At 37.4% G+C, this 22,599-nt stretch overlaps 1 protein-coding gene and 1 pseudogene across 1 annotated transcript in view; both read right to left on the bottom strand.

Annotated features, from left to right (window-relative positions):
- Positions 1-6,964, bottom strand: part of LOC120543247 (cytochrome P450 3A40-like) — a 29,513-nt gene extending 22,549 nt beyond the window's left edge. The window contains exons 1-3 of the mRNA XM_039776220.1: positions 6,798-6,964; positions 1,756-1,849; positions 324-376 (exon numbers count right to left, since the gene is read on the bottom strand). Of these exons, the coding sequence (XP_039632154.1) occupies positions 324-376; positions 1,756-1,849; positions 6,798-6,868 (218 nt within the window). The 5' untranslated portion in view covers positions 6,869-6,964. The remainder of the gene's footprint in view (positions 1-323; positions 377-1,755; positions 1,850-6,797) is intronic.
- A 4,449-nt stretch (positions 6,965-11,413) lies between these two features.
- LOC120543344 lies at positions 11,414-20,993 on the bottom strand (annotated as a pseudogene).
- Between the last annotated feature and the right edge of the window lie 1,606 nt (positions 20,994-22,599).

Raw genomic sequence — 22,599 nt, 5'->3', positions numbered from 1 at the left:
GAAGACGTTTATACACACATATTTACATACACTAATGCAAGAAAACTGAACAGAAGAGAAACCTCAAAAGTAAGAAAATTGTTTCTGCTTATGCTGTCCTTAAAAATGTGTTATAAATTAAGAAAACCCTAAACCTTTTCAGAATATAACTTTTTTTTTAACCTTATTTTTCATTACTTATACAACGTATCCAATTGTTGATTCATTTTTCTTTTACACATTTGTACAACTCAGAGTCTGTCAAAATTTGTTTTCACTAATAAATTAATTTCTATGTATTGAATATCCAAAGACATTAAAAAAAACTAATTAAATGTACTCACCCCCACACTCTTCCATATTTTTTGAAACAATCTATGTCGTATTTAAAAAAGCCCTGGAAGAAAAAATTATTTTAAGAAACTAACATAAAAATAAAACTTACATAAGTAACAGTTTGAACTAAACAAGAATTAGTGAGAAAAACTCCACAATTAGTTATCATGTCAGCAGCCATTGCCTTTGAACACACTGCATCAGAAGCATGAGCATAAGAGACTGGTCATGGTCTATGGGACATTTATATGTCTTTTCCATATATGTGTGAATTTTTCTTCCGCTGCTTCTGTTTTCTTTTGACATCCCAAACATATGTGTGTGTTAGGTTACCTTATGAAGCTAAATCGACCCTAACCACGAAAGTGAGTATACAGTATGAGTTTCCCATCGTAAATCCTGTGAGATAAAAAGAATTCAGGAAAAACTGAAAAAAACGCTTTTATTGAAAGCGACATCAAGTGAGCATGAATAATGTATTTCCTAAGGAACACAGATTGCTGTCCTGTATTCATATCATCAGAGTTTTTTCATACTACCTTTCACTGGATGATGCCAGAAGAAGTTCTGGCCCCACAAAACCCTTTATTGGAAACTGACGTATAGGATGACATTTTTTGGTCATTTTCTTTGTTACGGACAGTCACACACATTTGTGCTCTAATGAAAATTTCACCTTTATATGGACTTTTTGTCATTTTATTCACTGGGACCCTTTGCCAAAAGTTGTTTTATGTATAACTTATTAGTGCCTTCTGGCATTATGAAACACATCGGTAGAGTACATTTTTGCTATCCGTTCCTGCACATTCTCTTTTTCACAACTATATAAATGCAACCCATTCCACAACAACTGCAATCTACTTGTGTTTACCTGCAGCTATGCACCGCACAAAAAAATTCTGAGAGGCCTATCTTGATCTCACAGCTTCTGTTGTGTTAACAAGTCTCCACCTTCTATTAATCTTCCACGTTTTCTCTGTTTTTTCAACAATGGCAGTGTAGCTTAGTGCTAATGAAAGTGTTCTGCCATTTGTTCTACATGCAAATGTAATGTGATGGGCTTTGTGGATGTTTCGTACACAAAATAATGTGTTTATTGTTAATGGTTTGCAAAGGTGTAAAGTGAATGGGGTCTAGCAGACCCTAACCCCATTTTTCCCCACAGGATCAATGCCTTAGTATTTGCTGTTTCTGTTGGGTTTTTCAGGAATGTAACCCTGGTGAATAACGAGAACTGACTGTATTACTATAAAGGTACATCAGTTTGCAATCCGCTTTTATTGAAAGCGACATCGAGCGAGCATGAATAATGTATTTCCTAAGGAACACAGATTGCTGTCCTATATTCATATCATCAGTTTTTTGTGATTGTAAAATAAATTCCTTGAAATTAATTTAAGATATACAATAACTTGACAAATACAAAATAATTCTCACCTTTCTATAATGATGAAAAGTTCCAATGAATGGTAGTGGAGTAGGTCCAGGAATACCCAGTTTTTTGAAAAATCTATATGGCCATATGCTATACCTATCAAAAAAAAAAAATAGTGTTTACATTTAAATAAAATTCACAAAAACAGTACTTATCTCTAACAAACATTATTAGACATACTTTCATATTATACAACGTAGTAAATATACATGCCTCATTTGATTAGCTTAGTCAGTCAGTCATTGTCCAACCTGCTATATCCTAACTATAGGGTCACGGGGGTCTGCTGGAGCCAATCCCAGCGCGCAAGGCAGGAACAAATCCTGGGCAGGGCACCAGCCCACCGCAGGGCACACACACCAGGATCACCAATGCAGCTTACATGCATGTCTTTGGACCGTGGGAGGAAACCCACACAGACACGGGGGGGAACATACAAACTCCACGCAGGGAGGACCCGAGAAGTGAACCCGGGTCTCCTAACTGCGAGGCAGCAGCGCTACCCTCTGCACCAATGTGCTGCCCTTAGAGTAGATTAGCTAAACTTTATTAATCCCATGGGGAAATTCAGAAATTAGCTCAGATTACCCATTTAAACAAAAGTTAGAATCCTATACATTAAATGAAAATGGCAAAAATCTGTAAAGTAACAGCACTAAGTTATATAAAGGAATCTCAAAGGTGAAAGCTGTTTAATGAACTTTTATTGCTCTGATGCAACTGCAATATTTACTGAAATAAATGTTTAGTTACACCAAACAGCTTAGTATGGCAGTTTTATAACCCATGTCATAAGCAGTACACTTGACTTACATAATGTTATAAAAGCCATGCAACTGTTGTTAGATTAGGTAAATGTTTTCCATTAAAAAGTGATAAGGTTTAACGCAAGATATAAAGAAAAGATATGATTTGCACTGTGTACTGAATGATTCATTCCCATGTGCATAACAGCTAAATATATGAAGACACCATCAGCACAGAAAAGAAAGCACTCAGTTCTTCCATTTCAGCACAACAATGTTATCAATTCTGAATTACTGAAGGATTCCTTTATGATTTTAAAATAGAACTGTGAACTGTCTGACTTACTCTGATCAAACACTAAAGACAAATTAGTCACCCTGCCCGGGGTTTGTTTCCTGCCTTGCTGTCTGTGCTGGCTGGGATTGGCTCCAGCAGACCCCTGTGACCCTGTAGTTAGGATATAGCGGGTTGGATAATGGATAGATGGATGGATTATATGACTTAGAAATGAAATGGATGTTGTGTGGAGTGGAGAAGGTTAGTACTAACCTGTCATCAATCTTTTCTTTTTCATATTTCATTTTATATTTTAGATGTGTGCTTAGGTTGAGGTGGGTCAGAAATGAAATGTGCAGAACTTAGCTGTGTTGTTATTTATACCTCATTGGTAACAGGCAAAAAAACATGAAAAATTAAATTAAAGTGTTAACAGGAGTATTTACAAAAATAAATGAATGGCTGAATCAATTGTCCTGTACGATTAGCTGTAACAAAGGCAGAAAACTTTCTAAAATACACTCAAGAAGTAAAGCCTATTGGCAGTTTAAGACATAATGTAGCACACACAGAAAAGGTTCCAGCCATCTTAATTACTCAAGTTGTTCCATTAATCGTGTCATTTGAATTTAGATTCATTTGAAGTTAAGAAATGTATTTAAACTAAAACTTGCAACCAATGAAACGTTTCCCAACCTCAGAGTTGTTTCCTCTTAATACATTTTAGAGGCTGGTCTGAACGGCCTGTTCTTGCCTAGATTGATCTAATGTTCCAAAAAGATGTGACCATGAGGGCCATGGTAGCTGTAGGTGTACATTCATTTTATTCTGATAGTCAAAAGCTGAATTACACCTGCAGATGAAGCCTTTACTTAATTCTATGCTTTCTTGACTGTGATTTATTTGTTTTGGTCTTCTAACATACAGCAAAGATTTTTCTTGATACTGAGACAACTGATCTATTTCAGAGTGAAGCCACTTACTTTTAAAACATTTCAAATCTGTACATCTTATAAAATTCATTTCAAAATGAATAACTATCACTGTAAGCCAAAGTTCACTTTTCAAGAATTGGCCCGCTCTTTAGCAAATTCGTAATCTGTCCAACATTGAGAACATTAATGACAAATGTATTTAAATATAGGAACAGGTAAACAAAAAGCATAAACACTCAAAAGTGTCAAACTGTCTGAATCGAAATCCAGAGCCACTGTGAGCCTCGTGCACACATTATGTGATTATCAATCAAATGAAAAGTCAATCTGAAATCATCTGTGTTTTGATAGATCTTTTGTTGCGGATCTATAACCGGTGAACTAGTCATAAAGATATCTGAAGTGATGATTGTACATATAGTGCACAGTAATGAATAACCTGTACATTATTGTGATTTGTACGTTTTATGGCTTTATAGACATATTCCCTTTTTTTCTACTATGTGTACACATTAATTCCACATGCATTAATATAAAACATATAAAAGTATTAGAAATATTGAGACACTGCTGAGAATGATCTTTCAGCTCTTTCAACCAAGACCCTGCCAAAATGTTCTGGTTACAGGCAGAAGCACATTGAATGAGAGTTTAGGGTATCTACATTGTTCAGTGTAGTAATTTTTGTAAAGAGTAAGATGATAAAAAACAATTACCATATTCTGTGGCTGATTGAGTATCTATCACCATTTCTATGCTGTTCAGCTAGAATACATAAAGCTGTCTAGTCTTAGAAACTTTTCCCTGAACCAAGCCAAGAACTTGGCTGTAGACAAGGCACTTTCCCATGATCCTGTTTGGTGTACCCAAGACTCTTCTTCTGATGATGAGCTGCCTTCCTGTGCCCCAACAATTGATCGGTTCAAGATTTTCAACCAGCTTTATTAGTCAAAGTTTACTCCTCTTTCTCAAGTTTTCAGGTGTTTATTCTTTGCCGCATATTTTGAGGTGTGTACATTTGTGAGCTGGCATGAAGTGGGAAATTAAAGATGCCTCGTTTTCAGGAAGTGTGGACCCATTGCAAAACAGACTAATAGTTTATTGTCATGATGTTCAAATCATTTGATTACTACTTTAAAGTTAACTAAACATGGCAGCAAGGATCAGAAAAAAATGTTGAAAGAACAATTATGCAACTCTTCCACTTAGAACAGATTTTAAAAATTCTATTTTTAAATCATAACATTGCAAAATCCTCAGCTTCCCTTTACATATCACCATTTAGTAATGCCTGTACACCAAAGTATATATTGCAATCTAAATGAAGACCATGCATAAAGCTGAAAGAATAAATAAAACTACTGCTAGACTCAAGAGACTTTAGATATTGAGCTGCTATATTCTTGAATGGTCTACTAAGAAGCATCAGAAAGGATAAATCAGTCTCAGCATTTAAATGTTGGAAATCCCTGATTTCACCTTACTGTAGCATACTCCTGTTGGGGCTAATGATCCAGCTAATCATAAATGATTTTTTTGTTGTTATTTTTACAATAACTGATAGATAGATAGATAGATAGATAGATAGATAGATAGATAGATAGATAGATAGATAGATAGATAGATAGATGTAAGGCACTAGATAGATAGATAGATAGATAGATAGATAGATAGATAGATAGATAGATAGATAGATAGATAGATAGATAGATACTTTATTAATCCCAAGGGGAAATTCACATTGTCTGTTACCAAGTGCTTCCTATTCTCTTTTCTTGTTGCTGCTACTTCATTGTCACTTTGATTTAGCTAATCCTTTCTAACATTGGAACAGCAATTATGATTGAATCGAAGTCATTGGCATCACTAGTATTACACCCATATTTATTGTATTAAAAATAATGACCAATATTTCTTACAGTATGAATTTGGTATAGGTCTTATTCACACTTTTAAAAATCTCACTAAATTCTAAGTCTATATAACATATATATATATATATATATACATATATATATATATGCACATATATATATATATATATATATATATATATATATACACATATATACATGCATACATACACAAATATATACATATATACACATATATTCACATATATATACATATATACTGTATATAAATGTATATATACACATATATACTATATATATCTTTGTAGATAATTAGATACGCTTTTTAACAGAATGTTACTATGCGCTAGGTGTATCTGTACACAGTTTTCAAAGCTTGCATATTGGAGAGCTTAGTCAGTGACAAACCCGCTTAATCCAAGTCAAGATCACGTGGGGCTGGAGCCTATCCTGGCAGCCCTGACTAACAGTTCTGAACATGATGGCAGTCAATCACAATTACCATTCTTACACATACACACTTATACTGTGACCAGTTTGGAACTGCCATTCTGTTATAGCTGCAAATCTTTGGAGATGTGGGAGGATACCAGGGTTCCTAGTGGAAAATTAGACCATGGGAACATGCAGATGCCTCCTGGATTCGAACCCAGGAGGACGGATCTGTGAGCCAGCACTGTTAACCACTAAACATTATATAGATAAATGAACTGGATAAGCTTTGCATTGTATGTTTATGCTTACTAATAAATTCTGTTGAAATTAGTAATATTTTGTAGTTAAAATTGTTTTCCTTTTTATTAAGGTGTTCTGCACGTTAAGCAGAGAACTCTGCACATGTTTATTACGGATAAGTGAGTGTATCCTCGGAGGGCAACTGGTTTCCCTTTCGGAGCTGGCTTCTGTCTTTCATCCATTGCTAGCATAACAAGCTCTGCGCTGAGCTGAAACACAAACTGAATTCCATTTCTGGCCTGCTTAGTTTTCTCAAGACGCAGACCAACCTGGCCAAGACGACTCGCATGTGCGCACGCGCTCTAAGATTTCAACAAGTTACCTCATCCAAGAGGCTGCGGAGAAAACAACTACATTTCGATCATTTACTTTTTGATCGCCTGAGTATCCTCGAAATACAGATTGCAGTATAGCATCCTAGACAGGCAGTTTAGCCTGCTACAATTAAATAACAAAAAATAATAAAAAACAACTCACAAAGCCAGAAGGGTGAATAAGATTACAAGGAGCGTCCACGTCTCAGTTGACAGGCTGGGAAGAAGATTCATTTTCTACAGATCCTTAATCCTCCTTCTAGTGCCCGAGTTCACATTCACGTCTTCTTGTTTTACAGTCGTGTGCACATGCCCCTCCTTCACACTACGTAGTTTTAAATTCCTGCGAATAGAGGAGGAGACAATTCAATTCACAGTACGCCCAGTGCCATAAAAGAAACCCTTGGCAGTTACAGATAACAGTGAAGCCAAACGGGGAACAGTACAAACTATCATTCAGGAAACGAGGGAAGCGCCGGAGAAAAGGGTTTGCTCTATGCATGCAGATTTTGGATAGGATTTGTTCGTGCTTCAGTTCAAATTACACAAGTAAACACTTATTACAGATGGGTGCAAATACGCACCTTCGTTAATTTATGCAACGAAATATATATATATATATATATATATATATATATATATATATATATATATATATATATATATCAAATTAAAAAACAGATTTGACGCTACAAAGGAAGGTGTCCGTGAAATTTCTGGAAATATTTGCCACATGACAACTGATGCCAATGCCAACAACACACTTAACACGCATAGTGTGCACATAATGTTTAAATCTCAAAAACAAACAAATACGGAATTTTATTGAGATAAATGATTGTGTTAAATTGTGAGAACATCCAGATTTTCAGTTTAGAACATTCCGACTTTCACCAGATTAATTCGAAAGTTAGTTGTACTGTATAAATAACATCATATGATCCGATCAAATCAAACTATTCCGTCCTCTTCGAATTCTGAAGCCTTTGTACGCATGTGCAGACCCTCCGAAATTCCCATCAAGCACACGGCCCTGAAATATATGGGAATCGGCGGTGTTTATGTTTTGGCTCAGCCATAGGCATGGCTTTGTTTATATAAGAGAGTGGTTTACAAAATGACTCCACCACCTCCAAGTTGATGTTTATTTTCCCTTTATTTAGCATCAGTTTAGCGAAATAGTACTGCGTGAAAGCGTCGACAAAAGGAGAAGGACTGACGCGGTCTGCTTCAGAGGAGTTTATCAGCTGTATTACTCTTGCATTGATTCACCTGAGTCAGCAACTGAAAATTAAACACCAGTTTGTACTTCCTCGTCTCGAGCTGATTGCCGCTTTGGCCGGATAATTCTGGAATGTTCCGCGGCTTTCCTAAATGTGACAGTTCGCTGGACAACAAGAAGTGACTGCAGTCTGTGTAGAAACTTCACTCGGCGGGCAGCGGACGGGTTGGGGACCTGACCAGAGTTATTGAGAGCCATGCACCGCCCGTAAAGTCCTGTATTCAGAGACTGCCATTGTAGGCACCTTTGGCCGTAATAACTGCCTTAAGGTTTTTAGATACGTCTTTCTGATAATGACCTCTCAGAGTGTCCATTAATCGTTGCACACCACTGATTAACCAACAGGTATAAATTAACAAAAAACTCCTATTATTTCATTCGATTTTTAATCTTGTTAGGGACTGGTTTTATAAGTGAAAACTATTTTTCTCCATCATGTAACATTTTTTTCCACAAAAAAAAAAAATAGCTGTCAGTTATAACCTGTTTATTGGTTTTGCACTATATTTAAAGCTTAAATTTAATATGTCCAAATTTTAAAATCTGTGTTAAAAGAACTTTAACAACCATTTGCTTCATCCTGTAACATTTTTTCATAAAAACACACTTTTAGCAGTAAATTATTGCATATTTTTATTTTTAATACATTAATTAAATATCAATATTTTATTCTAATAGTAATTTGTTCGAATTTAATATTTTCTAATTTTGAAATCTATATTTAAAGAACTTTCAAAATCTTCCTAAGAAAATGAACTACAGTGACCACTGTTGGGTCATATGTGGAGACGTGAGAGTTCTGTAAATTGAATGGGTCAGTAGTCAGAGTATACTACATTTCTATGTTATCTCTGTGAGTGGCACAACATTAAGTCTATTGGGTTCATAAGGAATGGCCAGCTAGAAAAAAGCCATAGCTTGAGGCCTAAAACATTATCAGACCTAGCATAGTGGATTAAGTTTGGTTTAATGAAACATTTTGTCAAAGCCCTATAAAAAGATGGAGCTTGTTTTGTGTATTTATGCCAAACATTTCCTTGTTTGAGGCTAAATTGAAAGGGAGCATTTTTGCGAAGCATGATATTATAAAACTGATTACTAATTCTGGTGCTAAGGATGACCTAGAGTGAGCGGTTTGGGTATCATTCTGCAGAGTAATTTCTGTAGTTTTTAGGTAATAATAAAAATCCATATTATAAGTTGCCTTTGCCAAGAAAATAATGTATATGTTGTATAGTTTACATTTTTTTTTTAACTATACTCCATTTTATTTCATGTTGGATCAGCATTGAAATATGATGCCGACAGTCAAGAGACTCAATATGTAGTACATAGTATGCATGGCACTACATAAAAAAACGATTATCTTGTCTAATTCAAACTTATGGGGTCACTGCATATCATGGCGGAATCTGAAACAAGGCTAGAAGTGACTCTGGACAGGACGCATATCACATGGAATGGTCACCCACACCTACTGGCAAATAAATATTCAGAAAACCAGGACTCCTGCAATCAATTTCCTGAACCGCCTTCTTTTATTAGAAGTCTGTGGGTAGCTTTGAAAACCGTTAGTGTAAGGGGGTCCATGCATACACCTCAAATCACTCGTAGTGAGTCAATTCAGAGTTGCCATTTCACATAACATGTACAAGTCTTGGGTGTGGGAGGATACTAAAATACCAAGAGAAACTTAAATGGCTATGGGGAGAACATGCAAACTACATACAGCTACAACGTTGGGGATCAAGCTAGGGGCCCCTGGAGCTGTGGATCTGTCCCGAAATATTATAACATAAGCTTTTAATTGTACATAACCTATTAATAGCAAAGGCTGGTAAGACATTTTGACAGTTAAACTTGAGGCTATGCTGTCCATTATTGTTACAGTTGCTTTTACATCTTTTCTCAGAGACCAGTTGGAGGAAATTGTTTTACAGGACTTTCTGGAGGAAATTACTAAACATCACTTTATTATATGCATTCTTGATTTAAAAAACATTCTTCTGAAAATGTATTTCAAATGTTCACAGTCAGAGAAGTCATGTAAATTGTATAGACTTTTTCAATAGTTTTGTACACATACTTATTATTAAGTAAATATCTTAAGCCACTGTCTGTGGCAGTTATGTGTCTAATAGTGACAGGATGACCTTTTAGTGATCTGTATGTATGTATGTATCATATTTTCTGTTTATCTTACTCTTCTAGTATGTGAAGGAAGGCCATTCCAGAGAGCTTTTGGTTAATCCTTTGTTAATAAACATCTGTTTTAACCTATCACATGTCGTCTGGTAGCACAGTTGGACTAGAACCATAACTTTCTGTCTTATGATTTATAGTCATTTTCATTAATCTGCATATGATGCAAGGTAAGATAACCAAGCTAATCTATCCATCCATCCATTTTCCAACCCGCTGAATCCGAACACAGGGTCACGGGGGTCTGCCGGAGCCAATCCCAGCCAACACAGGGCACAAGGCAGGAACCAATCCTGGGCAGGGTGCCAATCCACCGCAGGACACACCCACACACCAAGCACACACTAGGGCCAATTTAGAATCGCCAATCCACCTAACCTGCGTGTCTTTGGACTGTGGGAGGAAACCCACGCAGACACGGGGAGAACATGCAAACTCCACGCAGGGAGGAAGCGAACCCGGGTCTCCTAACTGCGAGGCAGCAGCACTACCATTGCTCCACCGTGCTGCCCCAAGCTAATCTATACAAAGATTAAAATTTTTTAAAAACAAATAACATTGACCAACTTCTAGTCCCTATAAATTTCTTTACTTTGTAGTAATGCTACCAATTAGATGTTACACTTAATTGATATTTCAACATTTGATCTTAAGATTACAAGAAAGACAAATCAAGCAACAGCTTTTTCACCTTTAATAAGGTCTTGTATAAGTTCATAATTTTGTTATAATAAGAAGAAAAACAAAATAATGCTTTGATTGTGTAAGTATACATCCTTTTAAATTAAGTACCGTTTGCATTGATGACAGCAGTAAGTCTGTCTACAAAGCATGCCCGGATTTTGCAGTTTTATGTCAGTGTTCTTTAGCCAAGTACACCTTTTTTGCAAGTTAGAGTTCCAGGTCATTGATGGGCTCACTTGCACACACATTACTTTCAGCCCTGGGCCCGATGACATCACTTCCGGTTCCTCTGCTGATGACATCACTTCCCCTGACCAGCTTTAAAACTGCCATATTCTTCCTGTTATCTCAGTTCTGTTTTGGACTTCTGTAAAAACCTATTATTTAATTTTGCCTTTTTTTCAGCCAAACTTCAAATATATGGGATAGCTGCCCCAAACCTTTTTGTTGTGTCAAGGCATGTCATTCCACTATATATATATATATATATATATATATATATATATATATATATATAAAAATTTAATTTAAGAAGAGAAAATAATAATCTGTTCATTAATTTATGATTATTATATACTTGATATTGCTTTGAATGCATGTTTTGTCTCACTGATATTTACAAATGTTTTCCTGCCTATTGGAGAAATATGACTGATTTCATTTTTTATTGCGATGTGCAACAAATGGGCTAAAAAAACTTTATACATAAACCCATCAATAACATAGCTAATGTATCAAAACACACTACTAGCTCATTTTTCTTCTTCCATCAGTTATTCTTCACTACTCGTCATTGCCCGGGGTACAAGCTTCAGAGTGATGGGTTTCACCGGCTGGAGGAATCCACTGATGCAGAGTTCAGCAGGGTACTGCAAAATATCAGGAACAGATTTTCAAGAAAAACTACAGAAAAAGGAAAACCACTGAAAAACATCATGATTATAAAAAATGTGATTTCCATTATAGAGGATACAGTGTAATGTTTAAACACTTGAACTTGATTAGGTTTACTCTTTAATTTAAATTATATATCTGGAGGCAGCATTCATCGCTAAATAATCCATACATCCATCCATTATCCAACCCACTATATCCTAACTACAGGGTCACAGGGGTCTGCTGGAGCCAATCCCAGCCAACACAGGGCGCAAGGGCAGGGAACAAACCCCAGGCAGGGCGCCAACCCAATGCAGGGCACACACTCACACACCCACACACCAAGCACACACTAGGGCCAATTCAGAATCACCAATGCACCTAACCTGCGTGTCTTTGGACTGTGGGAGGAAACCGGAGCGCCCGGAGGAAACCCACGCAGACACGGGGAGAACATGCAAACTCCACGCAGGGAGGACCCAGGAAGTGAACCCGGGTATCTTAAATGCGAGACAGCAGCGCTTTTGAGTAACTGATAAAAAAAAAAAAAGCGCTATATAAATGTAATGAATTATAATTATTATTATTATTACCACTGCGCCACCGTGCCACCCTCAGAAGAATACAGTTTCCTGTAAAATTGTGTTTTGCAATGACCATTAACAAAAGTCAAGGTCAGTCACTAGGAAAAACAAGAACTGGAATGTTTTACTCATGGGCAATTGTATGTAGCGTGTTCAAGAGTAAGGAGCACTAGTGAAGTAATAAAATTACTGAAAAGTACTCAATTAGGTACATAGTACCTCTGACACAGCCGATTAACTGACAGCACTATAACTAAGGCTCCTTGTCTTAGCAAATTTCTTGAGTGAAGCCAGGTAACACAGCTATCCATCCATCCATTATCCAACCCACTATATCCTAACTACAGGGTCATAGGGGTCTGCTGGAGCCAATCCCAGCCAACACAGGGCACAAGGCAGGGAACAAACCCCAGGCAGGGCGCCAGCCCACCGCAGGGCACACACACACACACTAGGAACAATTGAGGACTGCCAATGCACCTAACCTGCATGTCTTTGGCCTGTGGGAGGAAACCGGAGAACCCGGAGGAAACCCACACAGACATGGGAAGAACATGCAAACTCCATGCAAGGACTCCATGAAGCGAACCCGGGTCTCTTAACTGTGAGACAGCAGTGCTACCCACCGTGCCACCCACTAAATAATCCCCTGCCCATATTTGTCTTATTCTTGTAAAAAGCCATTTCCAAAATATTTGCTGATAAATTTTTGTTTTTTATATGAGTCGCCGTGGCATTGTGGCATAGTTCTTGTTGTAGTTCTCTGCCATTTCTATTGATATTAATCAGGATAATTTCCTTGACCATGTCTTATCTATGAACTTCAGGAGGCTTCTTTCTTTTTTAATCTCACCTGCATATCCTCTGTGGAAGCAAAATCAAAATTCTGAAGCAACTGAACTAAGGCAGCTTTCATGATAAGGAGTGCAAACGTCATCCCAATACAATTTTGAGGTCCAGATCAAAAGGGCAGGAATGCGTAGTGGTCCATAATTTCCTTCATCTCTTTTCTAAATCTGAAGAAAAAACACACAAGTACACAATCAGCAACATGCATTTGCTTCCTGTTTTACATCTTAAGTGTGGTCAAATGTACATCATGAGAAAATGAATTCTTCCTCATAGAATAATTTGAAAACAATTGTACAACGGGAAGCATGTGATTCCTTAACCAACAAGATGACAAGACTGGATGAAAGTAACATGTTACTAATATCTTGTATTGCCAAATAGACTGCTGGAAACACTGGACCTCTACAGAAAATCAATTAAGTATGCAGGTTGAGTTTTCTTTCACACGCCCTCTCTTAAATGTCCTGTGCTGTTGTATAACTTTTGTTTTTTTTATTCCTCTTGTGGCCGATTGCTTTTTGTTTCTGACCACTGACACAATTGTGGCAAATCTCCCTTTCTTTCACAACCAAGTCATCCTCTTTCAGGAAAAGTTATGATTCCCCATAAAATTGCGTGAAGTGACTTTTTAACCAAGTGCCTGGTCCCTTGTCTTTCATGGCTTTTACTTGAATGATAATTCATATTGTGAATGACCATATGAAACACTTACTAACATTTTGTGTAGAGTCAGCTGGGTTACATTTGTAGCCTTAGAAGATGGGGCCAAGTGTGTGCAGCAATCAGAAAAAGTCTGAATTAACGTAAGGGTATTCCTAAGAAATGTAATGATTGACTTCTTGAGATATAAGTACATATTACGCAAGAATACTTTAAATGTGTGCTTCATTTTAAAAGTTTAGAGTTTAAATTGTAATAGAAGTATGTCATTTTTCACCCTCTGACAGAGTTCCATAGAGGGCTAGATCCCTTGTAAAGGATCAAAAATAACATCACATTCTAGATAACTGATCTTGAAATGGTCTAAAACAATAACCCACATGCTTATGTTTGAAATGTGTCATATTCAACCTTCTGGCGGTGGCTCTTAAATGGCTAGCACCACTGGAAAGCAACCAAATATCAAACGAATTACCATATTCACGATCAGCAGCTTTGAAAACGTGTAAAATGACACTCCACTTGCCTATATTACTCATCCCCATTTTTTCAAAGTTATTTGAAAAGGAGTAACATAGACCCCTCATATCCCATTAGGCGTTGAAACCCTACAGTCGATGGATTTGACATGCACCACTTCAAGTCCTTCTGGTCATTACTGCAAAAGGCAATAGTTGATTTACTTTTTATCGTAAAGATATAATTTCCTGCTTAAAATATAGCCTAAAGCTGAGTGTTTTGTGGGGTCTTGAGTGCCTAAAATAGGCTAGGAATCCAAAAAACAAAATGTCTTGCATAACTAGATATCAAGACATGCCAAACAGCATCTCATGTGGGTTTCTTGTGTGCCAGTGAGTCAGGAGGAGCAAAATAAAAAAAAAAAAACTGAATTGATTTTAAAGTGTTCATATAGTAAATAATTTTTATGAACTCAGTGATAAGTCAGATTAATTTTTTTTTGTTCTTTATTTCGCCTTATACAATTTCTTGTATTAGGAATTTGTTAGTTTTCCTATACCCCTTGGGGTCAGAGTGCAGGTTCAGCCATTGAACAGCACCCCTGGAGCAATTAGAGGTTAAGTGTCTTGCTTAAGGGCCCAGCAGAGTAGGATCTCCTTTGGTAGTGATGGGGATTTGAACCAGCTGGATACCAGTACAGATCCATAGCCTCAGAGCCACCACTCCACCCTAATTTACTGCTGGTATTACTTATATCACATCATGGTTTACACTATGGGTCGCCAACTCCGGTCCTGGAGGACCACTGAGGCTGCAGATTTTCATTCTAACCCTTTTCTTAATTGGTGACCTGTTTTTGCTGCTAATTAACTTCTTTTGAACTCATTTTAATTGACTTGCTCTTGAAGACTCAGACCCCTTAATTGTTTATTTTTCCTTAATTAGCAGCCAAACAATAATGAGATACAAAATGAGCCAAAACAACTGGTGTCCATCATACAATATCTGAAGATAAAGAAAGATAAAGGTCTCAGGAGGGTCCATCTGCTCAGGTCCCCAAAACATTTTATCAGATCTCTTAGAAAGAGAAAAACAATAATTAACATATAACCGTCTGCTATTGTACAAAGACAGCAGCAACAAGCCACGGACTTAAGGAATGGGTTTAATTAATGACAAAAATCAGAGTCTGATTAAACAGCTGGTTGGAGTGAAATTGTTTGGAGTTTGAGGCCCTGACTTAGTTGGTCTTCTGTTGTCTCCCTCACTTCACATTTCATTTCTGTTTGGGTGCCATTTAAGGAAAGAAATGAAGCAATTCAGAGGAACGATGAAGAAGTTCAGGGGAACAAATCTTAAAAGAGAAGTCAATTAAAATGAATTCACAAGAAGTTAATTAACAGCACAAAGAGGGCATTCGTTAAAAAAAAAAGGGTTTAGAATGAAAACCTGTAGTCACGGTGGTCCTCCAGGACCGGAGTTGGTGACCCCTGGTTTACACTGTAGTGATAGTGCCTTCTGTCTGTGAAGGTTTCCATAGCTATTATTAGATAATTGCAAAAGCTTTAAAACGTTGAACACATACTAATTTTTTCTACCTTTCTTAAGTAGAAATAGGGAGCTGTACCCCTCAGGGTTGAAAGCTTCAGGATCTGGAAAGTGTTCTGGGTCTCGATGTAAAACAACGGCAGGAATCATGTTCCTCTGGGAATAGTTACCCCATTCAGCTCTATGGTTTTCTTACAGACTCTCTTAATTCGTAATAGAGGTGGATGGAGCCTCAGAGAGTCATTGATCATCATGCTCAGGTACTCCATCTCCATGAGAGCCTCGTACGTCATAGGAGCCTGCAAGAAGTACAAATGGCAAGCCTCTTGTTGGATACAGTGCAGACTGCTTCCTGGCTGTCATTTCTACCTTACGGGCAGCTCTCTTAAGTTTCAGCTATGCTAATATTGTGGGTATTTTTATGTGAGTATTTTCATTTGGTGTACAAATGAAAAAGAAATCTAGCCTCATTTTAGATAAAGTATGTCAGTAAAGTATGCTTATAACATGTATCCACTGACCTTGTTTGGAAGGAATTCATCAATCTCCTCCTGGACTTTTTTCTTTACATCGGGATGGGTAGCCAGGTTCAGTGACATGACAGAGAGGGCCGAACTCGTCGTTTCATAGCCAGCAAACATGAATATCATTGACTGTGAGAGAATTTCATGATCTGTCAGGCCTCATACAGCATATTAAAAAGTTATATTCAAAAGGCAATGTGAATGTCAATCAGTTCTTTTTACCAAAGGTAACATCCATCCATCCCGCTATATCCTAACTACAGGATCACACTGGAGCCAATCCCATCCAACACAGGGTGCAAGGCAGGAAACAAACCACAGGCAGGGTGCCAGCCCACCGCAGGGCACACACACACTAGGAACAATTGAGGACCGCCAATGCACCTAACCTGCATGTCTTTGGACTGTGGGAGGAAACCGGAGCGTCTGGAGGGAACCCATACAGGCGCAGGGAGAACACGTGAACTCCACACAGGGAGGACCCGGGAAGCGAATGCAGGTCTCCTTACTACGAGGCAGCAGTGCTACCCACTGCACCACCATGCCGCCCCCAAAGGTAACATGTTTTGTTTGAATTGTAAAAGTTGTAACTTCTGGAACAATGAAAGAGATGATTATAAGTAGATCAGAAAGTAATAACAATAAGCAAAACAAAAAAGAGAGCTTCACAGGTTTCTTGACACTGTCTGTTTTTCCCAATGCACTTCTTCATTCCTCTCAACATTCATCATTCTCCCTCTTTTTGTGCACTCCTGCCTTTCTGCTTCTCAAGAAGTGTCCCTACATGCAAGTCAACTTCAAACTCACTAGTACACTGGTTGGTATTTTAAATTTCATTTCTGTGGGTTTTTTTTTTTTGGCAAAATACAAAGTAAATTCAATGGCTAGCCATGACATTGTAAAGGTACAGACTACAGGTTTTATCTCTGCACCCCTACGTTGTCTACAAGTTAATTTCCTGACTGTCTGCCCACAGGTATCTTCCATGCAAGTAGCTGGCTGGAAGAAATGTGTCTTGATTTCTGTCAAGTTCATGGGATCCCACACTTTCTCTCTGGTTACAAGATCCAGGACCCTAATCATGGATTTTTCCTCCTTACTCCTTTTGCTGCTGTGATACAAACCTCCTAAACGGTTGCTATATTCTCCCAGTTTTTCTGATATTCCTGGAGTATTCATTTTTGGAAATCAACCTGCCTACAGATCCCTATTGAAATGTAACTCCTAATAAATACACAAAGATGAACCTGCAGTCTGCCAGTGTGAGTCTTCACTTCACTTCACTTTCTACAGTTTGATGGACTCCTCACTACTTTACGGGATTCTGGTGTTGGGTTTGCCCTTCCAAACTCTGGCTTGCCATGAAACTGCCTACAAAATTAAGAGCTGACCAAATAAAAAATAAAGGTTTATATACACATATAGATGACCTCTAAATAAAGCTGTGAACACTTTTTGAAAAAGCTAATCTGAGAAGGGCTTCTACCATTAAATGGATAATGCATAATTAGTAAACTTCACATATATGTGGCATTTCATAACTAATTATTTTTATTCATTTCTGTAAAATATTTCACTGATTACACGGAGAAATGCAATAACAAGAAATGTCTGATCAGAAACCCTCTACCCATTGGAATTATGGAATTTAGTATTTAGGCTGAAAAATTACTAGTGAATGTCCGTGAACACCATAACATTACTTCTGTTGTGTGTTTCAAATATTCCATCTGAGAAAATAAGGAATACAAGGAGTGATCTACACAAAAAGTATTTTTAAAAGTCCAAGTATTTCAATATCTGCACAGCGCCTCATGTGATTAGGGCAACAGTTCAATCGAAACATGAATGTGGTTAAACTTTTTACAACCTAATGCGAGCAAAAGTGTGTGTTGAAGAAAACAAGTTAACAAGCGTTTCAAGCTATCACATCGCACACTTTCAGCAAATTATTTTATACATGAAAATGCCCCACGGTGGGCTGGCACCCTGCCCAGGGTTTGTTTCCTGCCTTGTGCCCTGTGTTGGCTGGGATTGGCCCCAGCACACTCCAGTGACCCTGTAGTTAGGATATAGCAGGTTGGATAATGGATGGATGGATGGATGGATGAAAATGCCATGTGCAGTCCATGATTGGAAACCATACATTTGTTTATAAAGAAAAAGTGACCTTTTTCAGATTCAGATTTATCATTCATTTGAGAGTCAACCATCAACTGCAGGAAATCTACTCGATTCTGTAAAAGTAAAAGCAAAGTTCATAAGCAATCATAACGACTGGCTGAAAATGTATTTATACATTGATTATTTTCACAATGATTAAGAATACACTACCAGTGTGGAAGTCTGAGAAATGTTTAGAACTGAATTTACTGGTTATTAGCAATTCATTTAGAGTGCTTGCCAATTGAATGCAATGATTTGCCAATACTTTGTAACACATATAAAATATAACATATATAACACATCCTTCTATATAAAAGCGGTCGGGATTGTCCTTCCGTCCCGTGAGTGCTACGCAGGCGCGGAGTTTCACACACGCCCCGTCCATTTTGCAATGCACGATGGGATTTGTAGTTTCGTTTTTCCAGGTAAAAGATGATTTTCTACTCCAGACTGTGTGATATCTTCTTCTTCTTTCTTACTATATAAAAGCGGTCGGGATTGTCCTTCTGTCCCGTGAGTGGAAAGCGTAGCGGTATTCCACTTATCACAGACTTACTACTTGCAGCTTGCGGTACGAAGCGACATGATGTGAGCAGAGTTCTGGTGCTCCCATCGTTCCCTTGCTTTTGTGCGCGATGCGCTGGAAAAATAGACAAAATTATGTCTCTGGAAATAATTAATGTTGATGGAGTACAAATGCCTCACCGCGTAGTAAATATCAGGGGTTCAAAAGGGCGACCTCAATATAGAAAAAAAGTTTAAATTGCATCACAAAAATAACAGAAACTACGAGTATTAAAGTAATACCGCTCAAATGCAATATAACCAAAGTAATGAGTTTGTATAAAATATCAAATTGATCTACATATTGAATTGCCTTAAGAAGTGGTCAACTTAAAAGTCGGTCGCCTTAAAAAGCGGGTCAGCCTAGTATAAAAGAAAGGTGTTACTTTGCTTGACTTCTTACTAACACATACTGTATCACATATTTATTTGGGATTGATACTTTCTTAAAAATAAACTAGCAGGCGTTATGTGAATTAATAATACATCTGCAAAGGGTTTCCCGTGCTTGACTTAGAATTAAAAACAAAACAATCTCAACATCTGGGAGGTCATCTCTGTTCAGAGAAGCTCACGTGTTATTTCAGTGACATGCACATAAGACTGGACTTTACACAATTTGGTTAGATTACTTCTACTTCTGGCACACAAACCTTGTCAAAAGTTATATTAAACGCTTTGTTAACATAATACAACAATGGCATTATTTCTGAATTCATATTCGTTTTTTCAAGGCAACTTACATTATGCACATTTTTCTCCCTTTCTGCCTTGATCCTCCAAAGATAGTCATAGAAGTACTCCAGCACCGAGGATGGAAAGAAGCTCAGGTTCATTTTCTCAAATAGTGGAATCAGAAAAGGGAAGAAAGCTGTGTGAAGAAGGGAAACATGAACACGTTATTGTTTACCCCTCAAAAAACTGTTAATTAATATGGAATCAGTCCACTGCTACTTACCTTCAAATTAAAAAGTATTGACTCTGCATAGAATCTTTACATTCAAGGATGTCAAAATGTAGTTCTAGAAAACTCTTCAGTTCTTAAATTAATCTAAAAATTGCATTCTTTAACTCTAGTGAAAAGCCAAGCAAAATTACACCTTCTATTGGCAAACTCAAAAGATTACAATATGCAAGCTTTCGAGGCCCCTTCTTCAGGCGCAATGTTTTACACTTTTCACTACATTCATAATGGCTAACACGGTACAAAACCCTAGTACTACATTCTTTAACTCTAAAAATTCGTTATATTTTGCATTTTATAAAACACAGTAGAAATGAGTGTATCCTTTCATTATCAAAGAGGACATTTTAAATAACTGAATGTGCTCTAAAACTTATGAACATTTTGAATTTCCTTTTGCTACGTGTCCATTCTGCCCATTCCAAAGGGGCAAACTTGGGTCTTGTCTTTGGTGGTTAAATTTCTATGTCTTTTTAAAAATGGAAATATTATGCTAGAGAGAAGAATTCAAAAGGGACACCCAAGATAAGTGTTACTGTACTTGTATACACAACCCTTTTTTTTTTTTCAAGAAAATGACATCTCTAAAATTGCTCACTCTTCCAGTCAAGATATTTTTTCTTCAGTTTTTATCTTACATAATTAGCTGCACACTCATTCTCCTGACTCCTAACAATGGCTGACCTTACTTGTCCTATTCACCTTTAACTGGTTCAAGCCATGTTTGCACATTATGCTCCTTCTAATAGAAACTTTGTTTCAGCTCTGCTGATTTGTACTGCACCTTTTTTAGAAGCTTTATACTTAGACAAAAGTAGTTTTTTCACTTACCACAAAGTAAAACCAATGGACTAAAACAATTAAATGTAATCCTTTTCTTCAGATTGGCCACAAAAGGGTCTTTAGGATTGTTGATAGAGTCAATGTTAACACTGAAGGAGCAGCTTGCTACAACATCCAAACTGTATGATCCAAACAGGCTGAAAGAGAACATATACTAGTTTCTGTTATTAAATTACAAGTGAATTGTTAAAATAAAGCTTTTACTGAAGATTTTAAATGTGTACCTCCACAGTATTGCTATATATGTAGCTGCAGCTACCCCGTTTACTGATTTCACTTACGGTACTCCTACATTGCTAAAAGTTTGCTAGCAAATGAGTTCATTAACATGCGACTAGTGCTGTTACTAGCCAGTAAACCACATAATCACTGAACTTCTGATTGGATAGGTCTTTTCTATTTCTATTTTAAAAAGGGCCAGTGTGACTGGTGATTAAACATACTGTGCCGATATGCATATGGCTTCTACAGTAGATGCTCAGTGCAGCACAATGGCAAGTTACAGCTGTGAAAAATTAGTTCTGCATAAAATACAGGAGGTGTATTTAAGGAGAATATGGACGCTGTTACAAGGAAACAGAGATCTCTCAAATATATTGTTTTAACTAAATTACTGTGCTTGTGAAATTCAGATGTATTTTCCAATATGTAATTGTGGTCTTAACTGTCTGAAATCTTTACTTTTTCCATATTTTCCTTCAGCTGATAGATACTGTATATTTAATTTGATATTGTTTTTATCATACCCTAACCCTAATTATTTTTAAAGTTAGAGTAATGGATATGCTTCTAGTTGGATACTATTACATGTCACACTAAACATTGAAAACTCAGTTTATGCTTGTAGTTTCATAGCTTCTATTCAGCTTGAGCCTATATTATTATTATTAAATAGAAAGAAAAAGGCAGGAAGTTAAGATAGTTACAAACTTGAACTACAAACTTGTGGTTGGTCAGCCAGTTGGCAAACATTCACCACGTCCTCCCAGTTGCAAGAAGCAGTTCATAGATATGTGATACATATAGATGATATACTGTATATATATATATATATATAGTGACAGATAGGGGGCGCTCTCGCTCCCTTGAACCCCTGTCCACGACTCCAGACACCAGGTAAAAGTCCAATACTTGACTTTATTTAATCACCACAGTGCACAAAGCACCCTCTCCTCCACTATTCTCATAAACAAACAATAATCGATCACAAATACAATCCTCGACTCCCAGACCCGTTGCCCTCCGTCTGGGAGCTCTCACAGTCCTTTTAAATACCCTGACCCGGAAGTGTTCCAATCCCCAGTCCACGTGACTCTCAATCACTTCCGGGTCAGGTACAAGTCCTTTCTTTTCACCCCGGAAGCACGTCACTCTTCCTCCGACTCACTTCCGGGTTATAGGGCACGAAGAAGTCTTCAGTCCTCCCTGCAGGTCCCTCTTGTGGCCCCTGTGGTATCCAGCAGGGTCTTGTATGAAAACTACATGTCCCATGACTACCTGCTGGTCTTCGGGGCACCTCCATACTGCAGGGAGGGCTCCATCTGGCAGCCTGGGGGTATTGGCCGTGATGACAAGTCGGCCACATCTCACAATATATATATGCAGAAATAAGAGAAGCTTGTAACTCAAACTGCAGGTGCTTCCACTAGTGCAAAGTAGATCAATCTGATCAATACAGTTTTGATTTTCTGGTTCCTTTGTAAATATTATTTTGTTACTATAAATTAGAAGATAATGTAATTTCTTTAGGTAATCAA

Source organism: Polypterus senegalus, chromosome 13, assembly GCF_016835505.1.
Source record: "Polypterus senegalus isolate Bchr_013 chromosome 13, ASM1683550v1, whole genome shotgun sequence".
In the NCBI taxonomy this organism is placed as follows: domain Eukaryota; kingdom Metazoa; phylum Chordata; class Cladistia; order Polypteriformes; family Polypteridae; genus Polypterus; species Polypterus senegalus.
Note: the sequence above shows the minus strand (reverse complement) of the source record. Positions and strands in the feature narration are given on the sequence as shown.